This window comes from Ctenopharyngodon idella, chromosome 2 (genome assembly GCF_019924925.1).
Source record: "Ctenopharyngodon idella isolate HZGC_01 chromosome 2, HZGC01, whole genome shotgun sequence".
NCBI lineage: Eukaryota > Metazoa > Chordata > Actinopteri > Cypriniformes > Xenocyprididae > Ctenopharyngodon > Ctenopharyngodon idella.
This window is the reverse complement of record NC_067221.1, coordinates 5,502,919-5,519,809: the sequence shown is the minus strand read 5'-3', so window position 1 is coordinate 5,519,809 and position 16,891 is coordinate 5,502,919. Positions and strand designations below refer to the sequence as shown.

The following is a 16,891-nucleotide window of genomic DNA, read 5'->3' as shown; positions in this document are numbered from 1 at the left end:
TCAAATAAAAATTTCCTGATAATTTACTCACCCCCATGTCATCCAAGATGTTCATGTCTTTCTTTCTTCAGTCGCAAAGAAATTAAGGTTTTTGATGAAAACATTCCAGGATTATTCTCCTTATAGTGGACTTCAATGGCCTCCACTGTTGAAGGTCAAAATTATAGTTTCAGTGCAGCTTCAAAGGGCTTTAAATGATACCAGACGAGGAATAAGGGTCTTATCTAGCAAAACGATCGGTCATTTTCGAGAAAAAAAATGTAAATGTATATGCTTTATATAAACAAATGATCGCCTTCCAAGTGCTTCCGCCAAAACCGTACTTTTGTATTCTTCAAAAAGCTCACGCTGTATGTCCTACGCCTTCCCTACGCCTAACCGATCATTTCGCTAGATAAGACCCTTATTCCTCGTCTGGTATCGTTTAAAGCCCTTTGAAGCTGCACTGAAACTATAATTTTGACCTTCAACCGTTTGGAGACCATTGAAATCCACTATAAGGAGAATAATCCTGGAATGTTTTCATCAAAAACCTTAATTTCTTTCCGACTGAAGAAAGAAAGACATCTTGGATGACATGGGGGTGAGTAAATTATCAGGAAAATTTTATTTGAAAGTGAACTAATCCTTTAATGTTACGAAGTGACGAGGATACTTTTTGTGCGCAAAAACAAAACAAAAATAACGACTTTATTCAACAAATTCGTCTCTCCAAAGTCATTCTGCTACGTTGTTTTCATTGCAGCGCTTCCAGGTTCTACGTTCGAATGCCGGCTCAGTATTGGCCGACTCCTGATCACGTGAGCACCACGAGGCATGCGTGGGATGCTGACGCAAGAGCCGGCCAATAATTTACGTTCGGACGTAAACACGGAAACGCCACACTGTGCCAACTACGTAACAGGGAGGAGGAGAAATTGTTGAATAAAGTCGTTATTTTTGTTTTGTTTTTGCGCACAAAAAGTATTCTCGTCGCTTCATAACATTAAGGTTGAACCACTGAAGTCACGTTGACTATTTTAACGATGTTTTTACTACTTTTCTAGACATTGAATGTGGTAATTATGTTGCTTTCAATTGAAGATTAAAAAAAAAAAAATCTTGGATTTCATCAAAAATATCTTAATTTGTGTTCTGAAGATTAACGAAGGTCTTACGGGTGTGGAACGACATGAGGGTGAGTAATTAATAACAGAAATTTCATTTTTGGGTGTACTAACCCTTTAATTGGCCCCATTGACTTCCAAAGAATTTTTTTTCCATACCATGGAAGTCAATGGTGCCCCACAACTGTTTGGTTACCAACATTCATTGTGTTGACAGCAGCCATTGACTTCCATATTTTCGTTCTTTCCTACTGGAAACATCCTTCAAAATATCTTCTTTTCAGTTCAACAGAAGAAAGAAACTCATACAGGTTTGGAACAACATAAGTTTTCATTTTTGGGTAAACTAAGCTATCCTAATTGAAATGCTCCTGATCTAAAAAACTAGATTCCTGTAAACCTGAGTCAAAAGAAATACATGTATTTCTATAATGGTAGGGACTTTCCAGTTACTTCCATACACACCCATACTTAATTCTAAGACTGTCGCAATAACACAAACAATAACAGAAAAAGATAAATTAGATTAAAGCAATGCCCTGGCATTATGCACATATTTTTCCATTCAGTCAGGTGAAATTAATCATTTTGTCATGCTTGTTTGCTTTAACAGTGTTTTGACCCGTCATTCAAGTACCACAAAACACCAAACGAATGTCAAGCAAAACCATGAATTAAAATGGCAAAAGCTAAACAATAGGATAGTCAGGGAGGGGGGAAATCTGTGGCAGTATTTTCTCTGTCCACAAGGTCGAGCCAACCAAAGCGGTTGAAGATAGTCAGCAAGGCCATTAGGTTCGAGCAGTGGACGGGAGCGGGATGGGCTAATGTTGACGAGGGAGGGCTTTGGCTTTTCACGATCAGTTGGCAACACCTATCGAGCGACCACGTCTACAGCCCGGAGAAAGGGGCTGCTGTGCATATGAAACAGAAGATTTGAACCAACTATCGCAATGAAAGAGAATTAAGACGAGAGATATTTTCAAAGGACAATTTACACCGGGTTCTCTTCATGCAACATTTCAGCGCGTAGTGCATAAATCAATATGATTTTATGACTATAGAGTTCCAGTCAATGCGATTCAATCGTAATCTATAGCAGTAGAACTGTTTACATTTTGATAAACTTCAGTATTCTCCCTTTCTCCTGGAGAAATCAAAGTTCTCGTCGATTTCGTCCCACAAAAGTGGTAGTCGCTAGTTTTTAAATAAGCGTGGTTATGTTTTGACAGTTACAAAGAGCAGCCCAACTTTTATTAAGAGTAATTATCGTGTTTTCAACAAAGGACGACTGAAGAATGATTTGGAGCGGGTTGACGGAGCTGTTGCTCCTATTATTTGTGTGCGCGCACAGATCGTCCTCAAAACAAGACACGAAACCTGAGGTGAGTATCCTGCATCATTGTCGAGACGATGTTTATCACTGATAATAGATGTTTTATCTTGTGTCTGGAGATCACAATGCATACTAGAAACTGTACAGAAATCCTTATAAATAAAATAGTCTAACACAAGTCAAAAGCAAACATACCTCTAAAGTGGATAAAACTTTCTTTGGCAATAGTTAATATTCAACACTACTGTAAAACATGCATGCACACGCTTGACCTGCACTGAAGTAGGTCAATGCTTGACATAAAAACAGACTGTATGATATAAGACTCATGCTTACAGATTTAGGGAGCTTAAGAAATAAGGGTGCTTGATTTAAAGTCATAATCGTGTGAATCTCACAATACCTGTCAAGAATATATGTGTGTCATATTTCACCACAAAATTATATTTGGCATGAAGGAAGTGAAACTTTTTTTGCATTGTGGCATTAAACATCTCCAAATATTTCAGAAGCACAAAAAATCTCATTCTCATTAAAGATTTGTATATAATATGTGTGTTTATATATATATATATATATTAGAGATGCACCGATATATCGGCCAATAATCGGTATTGGCTGATAAAAGCTAATTTTCACACTATCGGCCGATAGATTAAAAACAGCCGATATTCAGGGCCGATATATCCTGTCAATCAAAAGAGGGCAGGAAAATGCACTGAATTTGTGCTTTGTGTAAAGAAAACGCTAAGAAACCAGTATGATATTCAATATTAATAGTAATTATATGAATTAATAACATTCAGAAAGTTAAGAAATATTAATTTAAACTTCAGAATTTAGTTAATATGTTAATATTAATTTGAGTAATGTTATGTTATAACTGATACCAGTTACTGTGAAACAAGTTGATGAAATGGAGAGAATAAAGTTTTTATTTGCATTTCTTTTAAAATATAAGAATTAAAAATATAATGGTTAATTAATAATTATAATGAAACAATCAGTAATTTAAAAGAAGGTATTAAAGGCAGAACCACCTAAACTATCGGTATCGGCAGATATTACTGTGAATAATCGGTTATCGGTGGAGAAATTTAGTATCGGTGCATCTCTAATAAATAAATAAATAAATATGTCTAGATCTTATTTCACCCTTCATCTTTAATTTACGTTGCTGATTAAATCAATAATCAGTAATTTTGAGAATAAACAAAATAATGTCATGATGCAAAACAACTCAATAGAGCTTCATAAAATATAATGTGACATGTTTTCAAGAGATTTACCCAGTTGAACATTTGAAATGAAAAAGGTTTAATTTATAGATCTCTTTATAACTCATCAAAGTTATAAAGAAGAGTGAAAACCAGAAAGGATTATATTACAGTACGAATGTTATTAGCATGTCGATGTTCTGAAATCAACTCTTTATACGGGAAAGCCTTTATCAGCTGACAGTCAGCAGCATTCACAGATGTTTAGCTTTTAGTACCTCTGATCTCTGCTCAGTGATCAAAGTAAACACTCAGAAAATAGGAGAGGAGTGGAGGATTCTGAATTAAGGTCAAGTGAGAGACCACAGAGATTGAAAGATGCTGAGGATGCAAAAAAAGAACGACCAATTACCACAAGAAAACAGGAAGGAAAGTCATGACTGTAATGTTGTGGTCAGAGGGTGGATGGATATGCTGAGGATGAGTTTGGGGGGAAAAGGTTTTTTTCTGCTCCTATAAGCTGCGGGATGTAATGGATGACATCTGTCTTTAGTTATGGTCAAAAATGAGAGGCAGAAAACGCCATATGGACTCTTTTCTTCCTCTCTTTCTCCTCTTTGGCTAACAGGAAGTCATCACAATCCTGCAGGAAGTTTTCTTGATTTCTTAAGGATATCCTTACGATATAGACTCATCCACATCTGTGGCGTTGAGCAATATTAGTGTCTCCTTTTGTTGTGAAAGTCAGTCTATGGTTAAATACTCCCACACTCACCACTTAAGTAGTCATTGACAGCAACGGACACAGGTCATGGATAAGTCACCTGATGAGTGCTGTTACATTTATGAAGAACTTCCAGGGAGATTTGCATCATAGTCCTTTATTGGGATGTGTATTTGGCCACATATATAGCTAGTCACATCCTTTTTAGGACAGAACCAGAGGAAATGGCCACGGGATTTTCCGTACGGTCTTGACCACACGGCTTTAGAACAGATGTGAGATGATGCCAAGAGTTAGTGATGTAGTGTCAAAGTATAAGGAAGGAAGTGGGATGTTGAAGGGGGTGGTGTGTTACAGAAAAGAGACACAAAGAAATGGGGAAAAAAATAGGATTGATCTTTTCTGGCAGGAAATGTGGTGGGGTGTGAATGATGCAAGTCTGCATAAAGAATAGAAGTTACTGTAGGCTGAAAAGTGATGTCATTTCAGAAACGATAGAATAACAGAGAAATGAAAGGCTGAATTGGACTACAAATTGTCCAGTTCCTGTGTCGCTTCAGGCCAAACAACCCACAGACTATTGCAGTAAGAAAAAGATCATTTCTAACTGCCTTTCCTATATATCCAAGATCCCCTAATGTTCCTATTATGCACTTTCCATTTAAAAATATTATTTTTCCCATCATCAAACAGCCAAGTGCTCCAGGTGTAAAAATTTGACCAGTTGATCCATAAAATACATTGGCTGGAAAGATGATTATAACTGTTATATCTTCAGATTTTTCCACAGAGCATCCATTCACCAGTATTCATAAAAAATAATAATTGAAAATAAAACCATACAGACCATAGAACCACTGAAGAAAAGAATTTATTCCCATTAAAATGATATGCAAGGAATTTAGGGCATCACAGTGCATGAATTTGCATATAGTACTTTTTTTTTTTTTTTTCGTGAAACTTAAACTTCAGTCCAATGACATTAAGCATTTCTCTTTGACCATCTCCCTGTTGATACATTTAGCCAGCTGTTGAGGTTCATTACTGTAACCTGAGCAGCTGAACTGCATTTTTATGATTTGGCTTCAATGGATTTGGATTCACCACACGCTCACCCAGATTCTGTGTTATTCCATTGGCCCAGGGTAAATGGAAGTTGTGACTCATTTTCCCTTAAAATTGCATGTCTTTCTCTCAAGTCTCTCTGATTTTACAGTGCATATGCGCACAAACACAAAATGGTGCCTATTGCTCATTTTCTTACATTGGAAAGGTATTGCATGCTGTCGTACCTTCAGGCATGTGTCAAGCAAAAATGAAGGTTGACTGAAATTATTTCATACAAATCGCAAGCTATGACTACAAGCAGGGCTATTTCTGTGTTTCCATTGCATTGGAAGTGATTTATTACACCCACCTGAATCCACCCTGGTGTGTAAGGGGAGGTCATTTTTTTCTTTATAATAAAAATATAGAATATGGCGAGTTCACACTGCACGATATTTTAAAAGTGGTCAGATCACTGTTCTTTTCACACTGCACGACTATCTGGGTTAGCATTCAGTCGCTGCTGTGTGCACATTGCATGATGGATCGGCGACAGGAGAATCGAGACATCTTTGTTTGATCCGCAAACTACGTTTCACAACCAGACACATGCGAGAAGTGATAAGGAAATAACGCAAGTGAGACCGGAGTTCTCGCATGAGACTGGAATTGTTATTAAAAATGGTAGCCCACAAGAAGCTTGTGATCCAAATTGTCTGAAAAAGAAAAAAAGATTATGGAGGAGGAAATGTTTGGTGAGACGCTGCCCTGTATCTTGCTCTCTCATTGGCTGTAGGTTATCACTGAGGCCTTTTTTAATCAGAACACATTTCACACAGCAGGATTTTGAATCGCAGACAGGTCCAGATATTTAGCATGCCAAATATCTCATGGGCGTCGGCGACGCATTGTCGATTCTCTCAGAATGCATCTTTGATAATTCACACCGCGTGACTGACGAGCACCGATTTGCCTCAGATTTCGGGCATTTGTCAGCGGTTTCGCTAAATCTGTCGGCGAGTGAAAATCGGGGCTAAAATCATGCATTGTGAACTCTGCATTAGTCGACCATAATTTTATAAGTCGGTTCGTCGCAGGAAAAAAAAAAAACCTTGTGGCAAAGTCACGCAGTCCGTGAGGGACAGATGGTTAACGGCGGGTCTTTGTGGTAATTACGTCAGGCAGGAAATCCAAACGTTCACCTATAATCCATCGACCTCAAATATGGCTTATCATTTGAAACATGTAAGTAGTAGCAACTTTACATATGGCTGCTTGCTCTAACGTTAACCTAGATAAATGTGTGCTATTATTAGGTGCATATCCAAGTGTTTGTGTGGAGTGTGGAAGCTAAAGTACTTTTTTTCTGACAATAGCGGAAACAACTTAAAATACTCCATTTTTGGTCACACATATAAGAGTAATACATCATTCAAAACTGTACTACTTTTATTTGTGTAAACTCACAATAAGAAAACGTTGTGTCTTTGTAAAATGAAGAAAGCAAACAGGATGCGCTTTCTGCTGTCTTGGCCTCCCTGAATTGGAGCGCGTCACAAAAATGAACCGGAAATCAGCGTATACGCTACATGCCTCACAGCCATGAGAAATATATCTATAGAAAGCTTGAAATGTCTACTTTTAAATGAACTAATTCAAATTGAAAAGAAATACTCTCTGCTTATGTAATCAGTATGAAAGGTACATTTCTCTCTATAGGCGCGGCCGTCCACTATACTGCTGAGATGGCGAGACAGCATTGTCAACTTCATCTTTGCAGCCGATACTGACTCAGAAAACACTAGTTTATTAATAAATAATTAAAATGTCTCCTTGGTATTTTTTCCCCCCGACACATTCATAATCATTATTTTTGCTGGTGCTTTGCTATATTATGCCTATAATCGATCAATTATGGTTTAGTATTCTCCTCAGTATATATTTAAGTAATTTAATTAATATAATGACGACTTATATGAACGATTAATTGTTGACTAGAAAATCTAAAAATAAATATAGAAATTGGTCATTGAACTATGACAAGATTACCTCATAGAATTACAAATACAAGGGACATTATTTCAAATGATAAAACATTTGCTATTTATGGATACTTACAGGTACAAACCCAACATAGATCTTTGCCAATGTAAGTATTCCCCAGTACTTGGTCTTGATTCTCAGTATAATGACATAATCATAGACCAGTCATCTTGTAAAACTGGCACCACCACTTTAGCATACCACAGAAGTCGAGGATGGCACAGCCAGCAATTCATGTGAATCTCATGTGTCTAAATTGCATTTATAACTCCACGGAAGAATGAGTTAACTTTTCTGTGAAAATTTAAAGATTCCTTTTTCACAGAAATTACTTCCTCTAGGAGGAAGACAGCAAGTACTTGTAAACAGATGTAGACTCTGCCGGGATGGGGTTGAGTTCCAATTTTGAAGTTGTTTTTAAAAGATGCGAGAAATGTTGTGCAACAGCAAAGAAATCACACATGATGTTTGTCCTGTTTCAGTTCACTACTCGCTACTTTCATCCATCACAATCTCCGCCATCCCCCCACCAATCCATATCCCATGAACAGCCTTCTTTCCCTCATATGGATATAACACACTGAAGCTTTGTTTGTGCGGTGGAGGACTGCGAGTGAGTCACAGACAGCCAGAGAAACTGCACTATTCACTGTCTAATGATAGTAAGGAATGGAGAAGCATTGTGAGGACGTTAGGGAAATATAGGGGGGGGAAAATAGACTGCAGGAATGAATTAAATAGATGAATAAAGAGGAATAAAGAGTACAAGAAAACAGGAAGTTCTTACAAAAAACAAAATTTCCAGGATTACATCAACTTGGAATACATGCCTTGAAGCATCTGACTGTAGACGTAATCACATCAGCAGCCAAAACACACTCTCAAAAACACATTCAGCCAGAGAGGACCATTATAGACATAAAACATGCTGATCATGCTGAGGAGCCTCTTTCTGTTGACACTTTACTCACAAAGACCACATAAGCTACGACAGCCAAATCATGTGATCCACATGTTTTTCTCAGCTGAACTAGGGTGTACTGAGGCCCCACAGGGTGTGTCTACATTGCTGCATGTGAGACAGAATGGTGGAGGAGGTAGGGAACGGGGGATTATGGGATAAAGGCTCTGTCTCTGAGGTTTCAATGGTATTAACCAGAAATTCCCAGGGAAATTACTGACTGACAGTTTGGTTTAACTGGAGACAGTATCTCCTCTCCCTGAGGGAGTCACAGACAGATAACATTTCACCTTTCATTATCTCATCTATCATCCTATATTGCTACAAACAGAAGAAGTGCATTTGTGTCGTCACTGGTGCAGTTTCAAGACAGATAATGCAGCTTCTTTCTTGTGCCTCAAAGGAAAGCATGGTCATAAATCAGTCTGGACACATACTTGATATATAGATTTGTTTAAAAGTATTTCTTTTAAGTGAATTTTGAATAGAGGCCTTGTTACAGTGTGCTTTTGTTTCTTGAACCTTGCCCTCGTTACACTCCTACCAACTCCAAGTTCTTGTTTTCAACTCAATTTCCAGTTCACACTCATCAAAGCTATTTATTCAATGCATAGTCAATATCAACTGCTAAGCTATATGCTGTATATACCATATTTTTATACAAAAAATCATTTTCTTAATTAGTATTTTGTCTGGTTGTCCAGTAAAAGAAAAGCTAAACGTCCTTAAAACAAGTTAACATTTGTTTAAAGGGTTAGTTCACCCAATTAATTACTCACCATCATGTCGTTCCACACCCGCAAGACCTTCGTTCATCTTCAGAACACAAATTAAGATATTTTGATGAAATCCGAAAGGTTTTTTATCCTATACTAGCCAATACTGAGCCCGCGTTCGGACGTAAACACTGAAGCTCTGCAACGTAAATAGCGTAGCAGAATAACGGGAGAGATGAATGTTGAATAAAGTCTTCTCATCGCTTCATAACATTAAGGTTGAACCACTGTAGTCACATGGACTTTAACAATGTTTTTACTACTTTTCTGGACCTTGAATGTGGTAATTTCGTTGTTTTCAATGGAGGATAAAAAAACCTCTCGATTTCATCAAAATATCTGGTAACACTTTATTTTACAGTGCCATAGTTACATGTTACTACATGTACTTACTATAGTAATAACAGTAAATTATGCATAATTACAAGTAACTAACCCTAAACCAGACCCTAACCGTAACTGTAACTCTATAGTAAGTACATTTAGTTTATGTAGTAGTTACATGTAGTACTCAGTACTTATTTGAGTAATTACAATGTAACTACGGCATTGTAAAATAAAGTGTAACCAAATATCAAAAATGAACAAAGGTCTTAATTAATGACAGAAATTTCATTTTTGGGTGAACTAATCCTTTAAGAATGAAAATTGCATAAAATAATAAAAAATTGAATACTTTGCGAATTATGTTTATTTTTACTTAACTTATTGGCAAATTGCTTTTTTCTTGTTTTATAATGAATATAGCAAAATTTTGTTGAAATGGGGTAAGAGAAATGAAATTAAAAGTTTGGGGTCGGTAAGACTTTTTTAAAATGGTTTTTGAATGAAGTCTCTTATGCACACCAAGACTGCATTTATTTGATCAAAAAATGTTATAACTTAAAAGAATGGTTTTCTATTTCAATATATTTTAAAGTATATGATGGCAAAGGTGAATTTTCAGCATCATTACTCCAGTCTTCAGTGTCACATGATCCTTCAGAAATCATTCTAATATGATGATTTGCTTATCAAGAAACATTTATTATTATTATCAATGTTGAATATTTGAAACAGCAATTTTTTACTTTACCGTCACTCTCACTCTAAAAAATGCTGGGTTAAAAACAAACCAAGTTGGATTGAAAATGGACAAACCCAGCGACTGGGTTGTTTTAACCCAACTATTGTTTAAAAATGACTATATGACTGGCTTAAAATGAACCCAAAATAGGTTGGAACTTAAAAATCAGACACATAAGGCAACAATAATAATCAAAAGGTGAACATTTATTAATAAGCAATTTAACCCAGCATTTTTTATAGTGATTGACCAATTTTCTGGCCCCAAACCCTTAATTTTGAAAGGTAGTGTGTTCATTAAAAACAAGTCCATTCTTCTCAAATGTAACAATTTACTGAAAAACAAGACAAAATAAGGATTAAGAAAATAATTTTTGCAGATACCTCTAAAAAAAACTAATTAGGTAAAAGGGGACACTTTAGCAACTGATTTTAATATTGCAGCCATACAACAGGTCTGCATGACAGTATGTCCTCATGCACCTCAACATAAAAAAGGAAAACATCACTTTAATATCCATTCATATAGTTGTAAAATTAAGTTCAGTAATGAATATTTTTGTCTCTCTTTCTGTCCCGTTCTAGGCATGGCTACAGCAATATGGTTATTTGCCACCTGGTGATCTCCGCACACATACGGCCCGCTCTCCTCACTCCGTCTCCTCTGCCATCGCTGCCATGCAGAGTTTCTATGGCCTGACAGTCACTGGCAACATGGATCCCGCTACTCTAGAGTAAGTCAACTACCCACATGGTTGAAGAGACAGCAACAGTATATTACTGTGTAGTGTAATTAGTGCTGCCATGTCGAGGATTGCATTTCTTTCAAATAAATATGTATGTTAATGACAAAAAATAGGTCTAGATGATACATTATTTCCTCCATGTGATCCATCTCGCATTTTCTGAACACCTGTGGCTAGTTCAGGAGATTCAAGAGCTTATAGATATCTCTGTGGAATTATTTTGGCCCATCAGTTATGTGGTTGTTAGTCATGGAAGGAGAGAATGGAAAACTAGAGCATTGTGTCAGCAGTCCTCCACTGGTGTGCAATGAGGCACGGAAGATGTAGAATATATGAGGACAGAAATTAACGGCCATCCTGTCCAAAATCACTGAAATTAAATCTGTTGTGCGGTGGATGATCTAATGTATTGGACTTTGATTGCCAGGGCAATGAAGAAGCCCCGCTGTGGCGTCCCAGACAAGTTTGGAGCCGAACTGAAAAGCAACCTGAGAAAGAAGCGCTACGCAATCCAGGGACTGAAATGGGATAAACATGAGATCACATTCTGGTAAGAGACAAGCTTAACCCTACTTTGCTGGATCAATAAAGGAGAAGTGCATTTTAAACTTCATTTTAACTCTCGTCCAAACCATTACCAATTAATTGAGGTTTGCTGTCATAAACGTTTAGATATGGCTGTGGCTATGCTTTAGTAAATACGCACCACACTTATGGAAAAGTCATCTTTGGCCTTACTATACGATTCTGCTCCACTGCAGCCAGGGCCAAAATTCCTGTGTGACTTGTCTGTAATGTAAATCACTTTCTCTCCCCCTCTCCTTTCTATATTCCTCTTTTTCCTATGGCCTACTTTTCTCTGATTGCCTCTCTAATCCACCCTTTCTTATCTTTTTCTCAGTATACAGAACTACACGCCAAAAGTTGGGGAATACGAGACGTTTGAGGCCATCAGAAAAGCTTTCAAAGTGTGGGAAAGCGTCACTCCTTTGAGATTCCGAGAGATCCCTTACAGTGACATCAGAGATAAGGTTGAAAATTTTGCCGACATCATGCTCTTCTTCGCCGATGGCTTCCATGGAGACGCCAGTCCGTTTGACGGTGAAGGAGGCTTCTTGGCCCATGCTTACTTCCCAGGCAATGGCATAGGAGGAGACACGCACTTCGATGCAGCAGAACCTTGGACCATCGGCAACCGTGACTTGTTGGGTAAGGAGCACAACCACCAGTAGTTAGGGAATGCCTCCCAGGGTTCTCACTTGTTTGTGTCAGTATGGATGGTGGTTCTTGTATAGACATGAATAAATTAGCTCAGGTAATCTTCAGCCTGCTTGGTTTGAATATTTGTGTAAGAAAGTGTAAGGCAAGTCCAATCAAGTGTTATGTTTGTGCACACTTTTAATGAATTGTGTTGAATCAGCCTAACCTTTTTATGAGAATGTTTGGAATGTCTGTATCTGAAAAGCTTTATTCATTCTTTGATGTTTCCCTGCTGTGGACTGAATGCCTCAGAACAAGCTCTGAAAGAAAAAGAATAATAACTCTCAGCAGTTATTCTGTGATATCTATTCTTAGCGTCTCAGAATTGTTGTTTTTAATGTGCACTACACAATTATACAGAATGCTACTTAAGGTTAGCCAAATCTGTCCTGTGCTGACATGGTTATCGCTTACTTTCATTCAGGTAATGATGTGTTCCTGGTGGCTGTTCATGAACTGGGTCACGCCCTGGGAATGGAACATTCAAACGACCCGTCCGCCATCATGGCTCCCTTCTACCAGTGGATGGACACGGAGAACTTTGAGCTTCCTGAAGACGACCGTAAAGGGATTCAGCAGCTTTATGGTAAAACAGTCAATATCATCACAACTGTAATTGTTAAACCACACCAGAGTTCTGTTCAAGGCAGGGTTATTATCATTAACTAAAACTTTTATTAAAAACATTTCTGTTAAAGGGATAGTTCACCCAAAAATGAAGATTATCCCATGATTTACTCACCCTCAAGCCATCCTAGGTGTATATCTTCTTCCAGTCAAATATCCTGGCTCTTCCAAGTTTTATAATGGTAGTGAATGGTGCTTGAGATTTTGAAGCCCAAAAAAGTGCATCCATTGATCATAAAAGTAATCCACACGACTCCAGGGGGTTAATAAAGGCCTCCTGAAATGACGCGATGCGTTTTTGGAAGAAAAATATTCATGAAATAAAGCTAAAATAATATACGTTGAAAACATAAGCCAAAGGAAAATTAGAAATGTTATCTTGGCAATTAGCTGAAACAAGATTCAGGGTTCGTTTACACGACAGTGATGTACTAAAAATGGAAAAGTCTTTCCTTTGCGTTTTTCGCGTACAGACGACAACATTAGCTTGGTTTCCAAGCGAATCTTTTCAAAGTTTGCAAAAAAAGAAAAAAAAACGAATGCGAATTAGGTGCGTTTCCATCAAGTTGTTTGAGCGGATGACGGTGATATGGTAACCTAGTAAATAAAACACTGTGACCGAGCGTTCGTGAAAGCTTCGCCTAAACACTTATGAATATGAAAACAATAAACGAGAGCCGTCTGAACGCTTCTCAACTTTATTAAGCGTCACACAAATGTGAGAGGACAACCCCAAAAAACCGGCAACATTCCAGTACAAAAGTGCGCATCCAGAATTAATGCGTCATAACATAAATGTAAAACATTTCTGTTACAACACCATCAGCAGAAACAGACGATTAGTCACGTGGTTTTAATGTTTGCTACGTCAGAATTTATTCAGCAAATGGGTTTCCATCTCCAATTATTCGCATTAACGCTTTTCCGCACAAATCAAAAACACCCTCAAGCGAGCGTGAAAACTTTTTTGCGAATTAAGGGATTTTTCTCGAAATTGGGTGTTTCCATCACTCGTTTCTGATGCGATACTTCAAAATGTGCATAAAAACAGGGTGATGGATACCTAGCGTCAAAATGATCCCCGTTCACAAGGATCCGCAAAAACGACTAACTATGCTGTATTAGGCTGCCAGGCCAGTAGTTGGCGATGTCGCTTTGTAAAGAAAACACTACACGTAAATAGACTGAACACGTAATATGCATGCGCATGACGTCACTATTTTCACAAATTCTCATTTTTGTAGTTTACATGGAGATGATAACGTTCTCGTTTTCAAAAGTTACATTTTCAGGCCACCAAATTGGCGTTGTCGTGTAAACGAACGGTCAAAACGCATAAAAAGTTTTTCAGTTTTAGTTGAAAATGGTGTCGTGTAAACAGTCGAAACACTAAAATTATTAACTAAATAAATAAAAACCGAAAAATGAACTAAAACTACAACTGAAATAAAAATAAATCAAACCTAAATTGTAATATTAAAAAGAAACAAAAATGAAATTATAATACACTAATAAAAATAACAATAGCACATAACAAAATGTACTAAAAATGAAAAAAATGAAAACTGAAAATATAAAAATAAAAGCTAATTCAAAATGAATAAAAACTATAATAATATATAAATAATACAAAATAACACTGGTTAATGGTGTAGATAGTTAATCTTTCAAATTAAATTAAGTGCTGAGGAAACTACTCTGAAAATGTAGATAATTGTAATTTAAAGTTTTACAAACAAAAATAAGTGGCTACATTACACAAAGTAGCTAACCGTATACAACTATTTAAGAGGACAATATCTATATAAATCAACTGTCACTATCATACCATTTATTTCTGCAATCAGATCACTTATATGGTACAAAAACAAACTAAATCAGCATTAGGAAATGATGGTGCTACACTTTCCAAAGCTTATTTGTTTTGGATAAAAGCTAAATGAATACATGTAAATGCAAGTAAGCTGATTAAGCATTGAATTGAACATTATACAATATATGCATATCGGTAACACTTTATTTTAGGGTTCACTTCTCACTTTTAAGTAGTTGCTTATTAGCTTGCATATTACTAGTATATTGGTTGTTTATTAGTACTTAAAAAGCACATATTAATGCCTTATTCTGCATGACCTTATTCTACATCCCTTAATCCTACCAAATACCTAAATTTAAGCACTACAAAAACTACCTTACTAACTATTAATATGCAGTAAATTAGGAGTTAATTGAGGTAACATTTGTAGTTAATAGTAAATACGTGTTCCCTATACTGAAGAGTTACCATGAAATCTAAATATAGTGATGAACAGCAGCATTTAGGTTTAATTGATGACCTAATTCACTAAACTAAATTTTTGCACTCTGCAGGACCAAACACGGGAGGACGCCCACGACCACCTGTCACCCCTCAGACCCCACATCATACTCCATATCCCACACCATACAGGCCCGGGGGACCTAGCTTTGGTCCTGACATCTGCGAGGGCCATTTTGACACCATTGGCATTTTTAGAGGAGAAATGTTTGTGTTTAAGGTACTAACAGAATATTTGTGTACATATTGGGTTGGAGATCATGCAGTATGTCTCTTTATCACGATTCCTGTCCCTGTGTTTTAGGATAAGTGGTTCTGGCGCGTTCGTAATAATCGGGTTATGGAAAATTACCCCATGCCAATTGGACATTTCTGGAGAGGTCTGCCTACAGGTATCAATGCTGCCTACGAAAGAGAAGATGGGAAATTTGTCTTCTTTAAAGGTACTTGTAGTCTTCTATGACATGATTTCAATGGGGAAAAAAGGGCTTTAGCTTTAATAGGCCCGCTTATTGCTCCAGAAGTAATATATTTCATCATCTCTGGCTTGTAGGGGACAGGCATTGGGTGTTCACCGAGTCGAATTTGGAGTCAGGTTACCCGAAGACTCTGAGAGAAATGGGTACAGGTCTTCCAAAGGACAAACTGGACGCAGCCCTCCTCTACACGCCTACTGGCTACACCTACTTCTTTAGAGGAAACAAGTCAGTAGCTTTGATACCCCATAATGTAAGGCATGAGCACAAAGGGAGCTTAGATCTGAAACTATTTCTTATCTTCAATCAGATATTATCGTTACAATGAAGACACGCAGTCAGTGGATCCAGATTACCCCAAGCCTATGAGTAAATGGCAAGGCGTTCCAGACAACATAAAGGCTGCCTTCATGAGTCGAGATCAAAGTAAGTGCTTAGCCGCCTTCTGCTTTTTTTAATCAACCTCCAGTCTGTGCGCTTCAACTGTTTCAGCTTTCGCTTCACAAAGTAATTTGATTTAGAAGCTTCTGACATGTTTGTTCTTTGTTAATTCTTTATCTTATTATGCTGTCAATCAGACAGGCACACAGAGCTCTGCATTAACCCAAGAAAACACTGCTTGTAACCTCTTGCTATGTCTTAAACATACACAGCACCTTTCCATTGGCTTTATGCAATTTGTCTGTCCATACAGAAAGCAAAAACACTGCATATTATAATAAAATCACAGCCAATCAACTGTTCTCACTGATTTTACTAATGTTACAAAAGATTTGTATTTCAAATGTATGCTGTACTTTTGAACTTTCTATTCATCCAAGAAAAAAACATATTGTTAAAAACAGTTGTGCAGCTAAATATTTTTGTGGAAACATTGACTATATATGTATACTATATATTATAATATATATAAAAAGTTTGGGCACATTACTATTTTTAATGTTTTTGAACGAAGTCTCTTATGCAATTATTTGATCAAAAATACAGAAAAAAACAGTAATATTGTAAATATCATTACAATTTAAAACAATGGTTTTCTATTTTAATATACTTTAAAATATAATTTATTCCTGTGATCAAAGCTGAATTTTCAGCATCAATACTCCAGTCTTCAGTGTCACATGATCCTTCAGAAATTATTATAATATTTTGATTTATTATCAATGTTGGAAACCGTTGTGCTGCTTAAT

At 36.9% G+C, this 16,891-nt stretch overlaps 1 protein-coding gene across 1 annotated transcript in view; it reads left to right on the top strand.

Annotated features, from left to right (window-relative positions):
* The first annotated feature begins 1,931 nt into the window (after window positions 1-1,931).
* The window catches only part of mmp14b (matrix metallopeptidase 14b (membrane-inserted)), a 17,639-nt gene continuing 2,679 nt past the window's right edge, over window positions 1,932-16,891 (top strand). Inside the window, exons 1-9 of the mRNA XM_051859648.1 lie at window positions 1,932-2,491; window positions 10,861-11,009; window positions 11,449-11,571; window positions 11,923-12,230; window positions 12,706-12,867; window positions 15,279-15,445; window positions 15,530-15,668; window positions 15,779-15,929; window positions 16,012-16,127. Coding sequence (XP_051715608.1) covers window positions 2,405-2,491; window positions 10,861-11,009; window positions 11,449-11,571; window positions 11,923-12,230; window positions 12,706-12,867; window positions 15,279-15,445; window positions 15,530-15,668; window positions 15,779-15,929; window positions 16,012-16,127 — 1,402 coding nt within the window. The 5' untranslated portion in view covers window positions 1,932-2,404. The remainder of the gene's footprint in view (window positions 2,492-10,860; window positions 11,010-11,448; window positions 11,572-11,922; window positions 12,231-12,705; window positions 12,868-15,278; window positions 15,446-15,529; window positions 15,669-15,778; window positions 15,930-16,011; window positions 16,128-16,891) is intronic.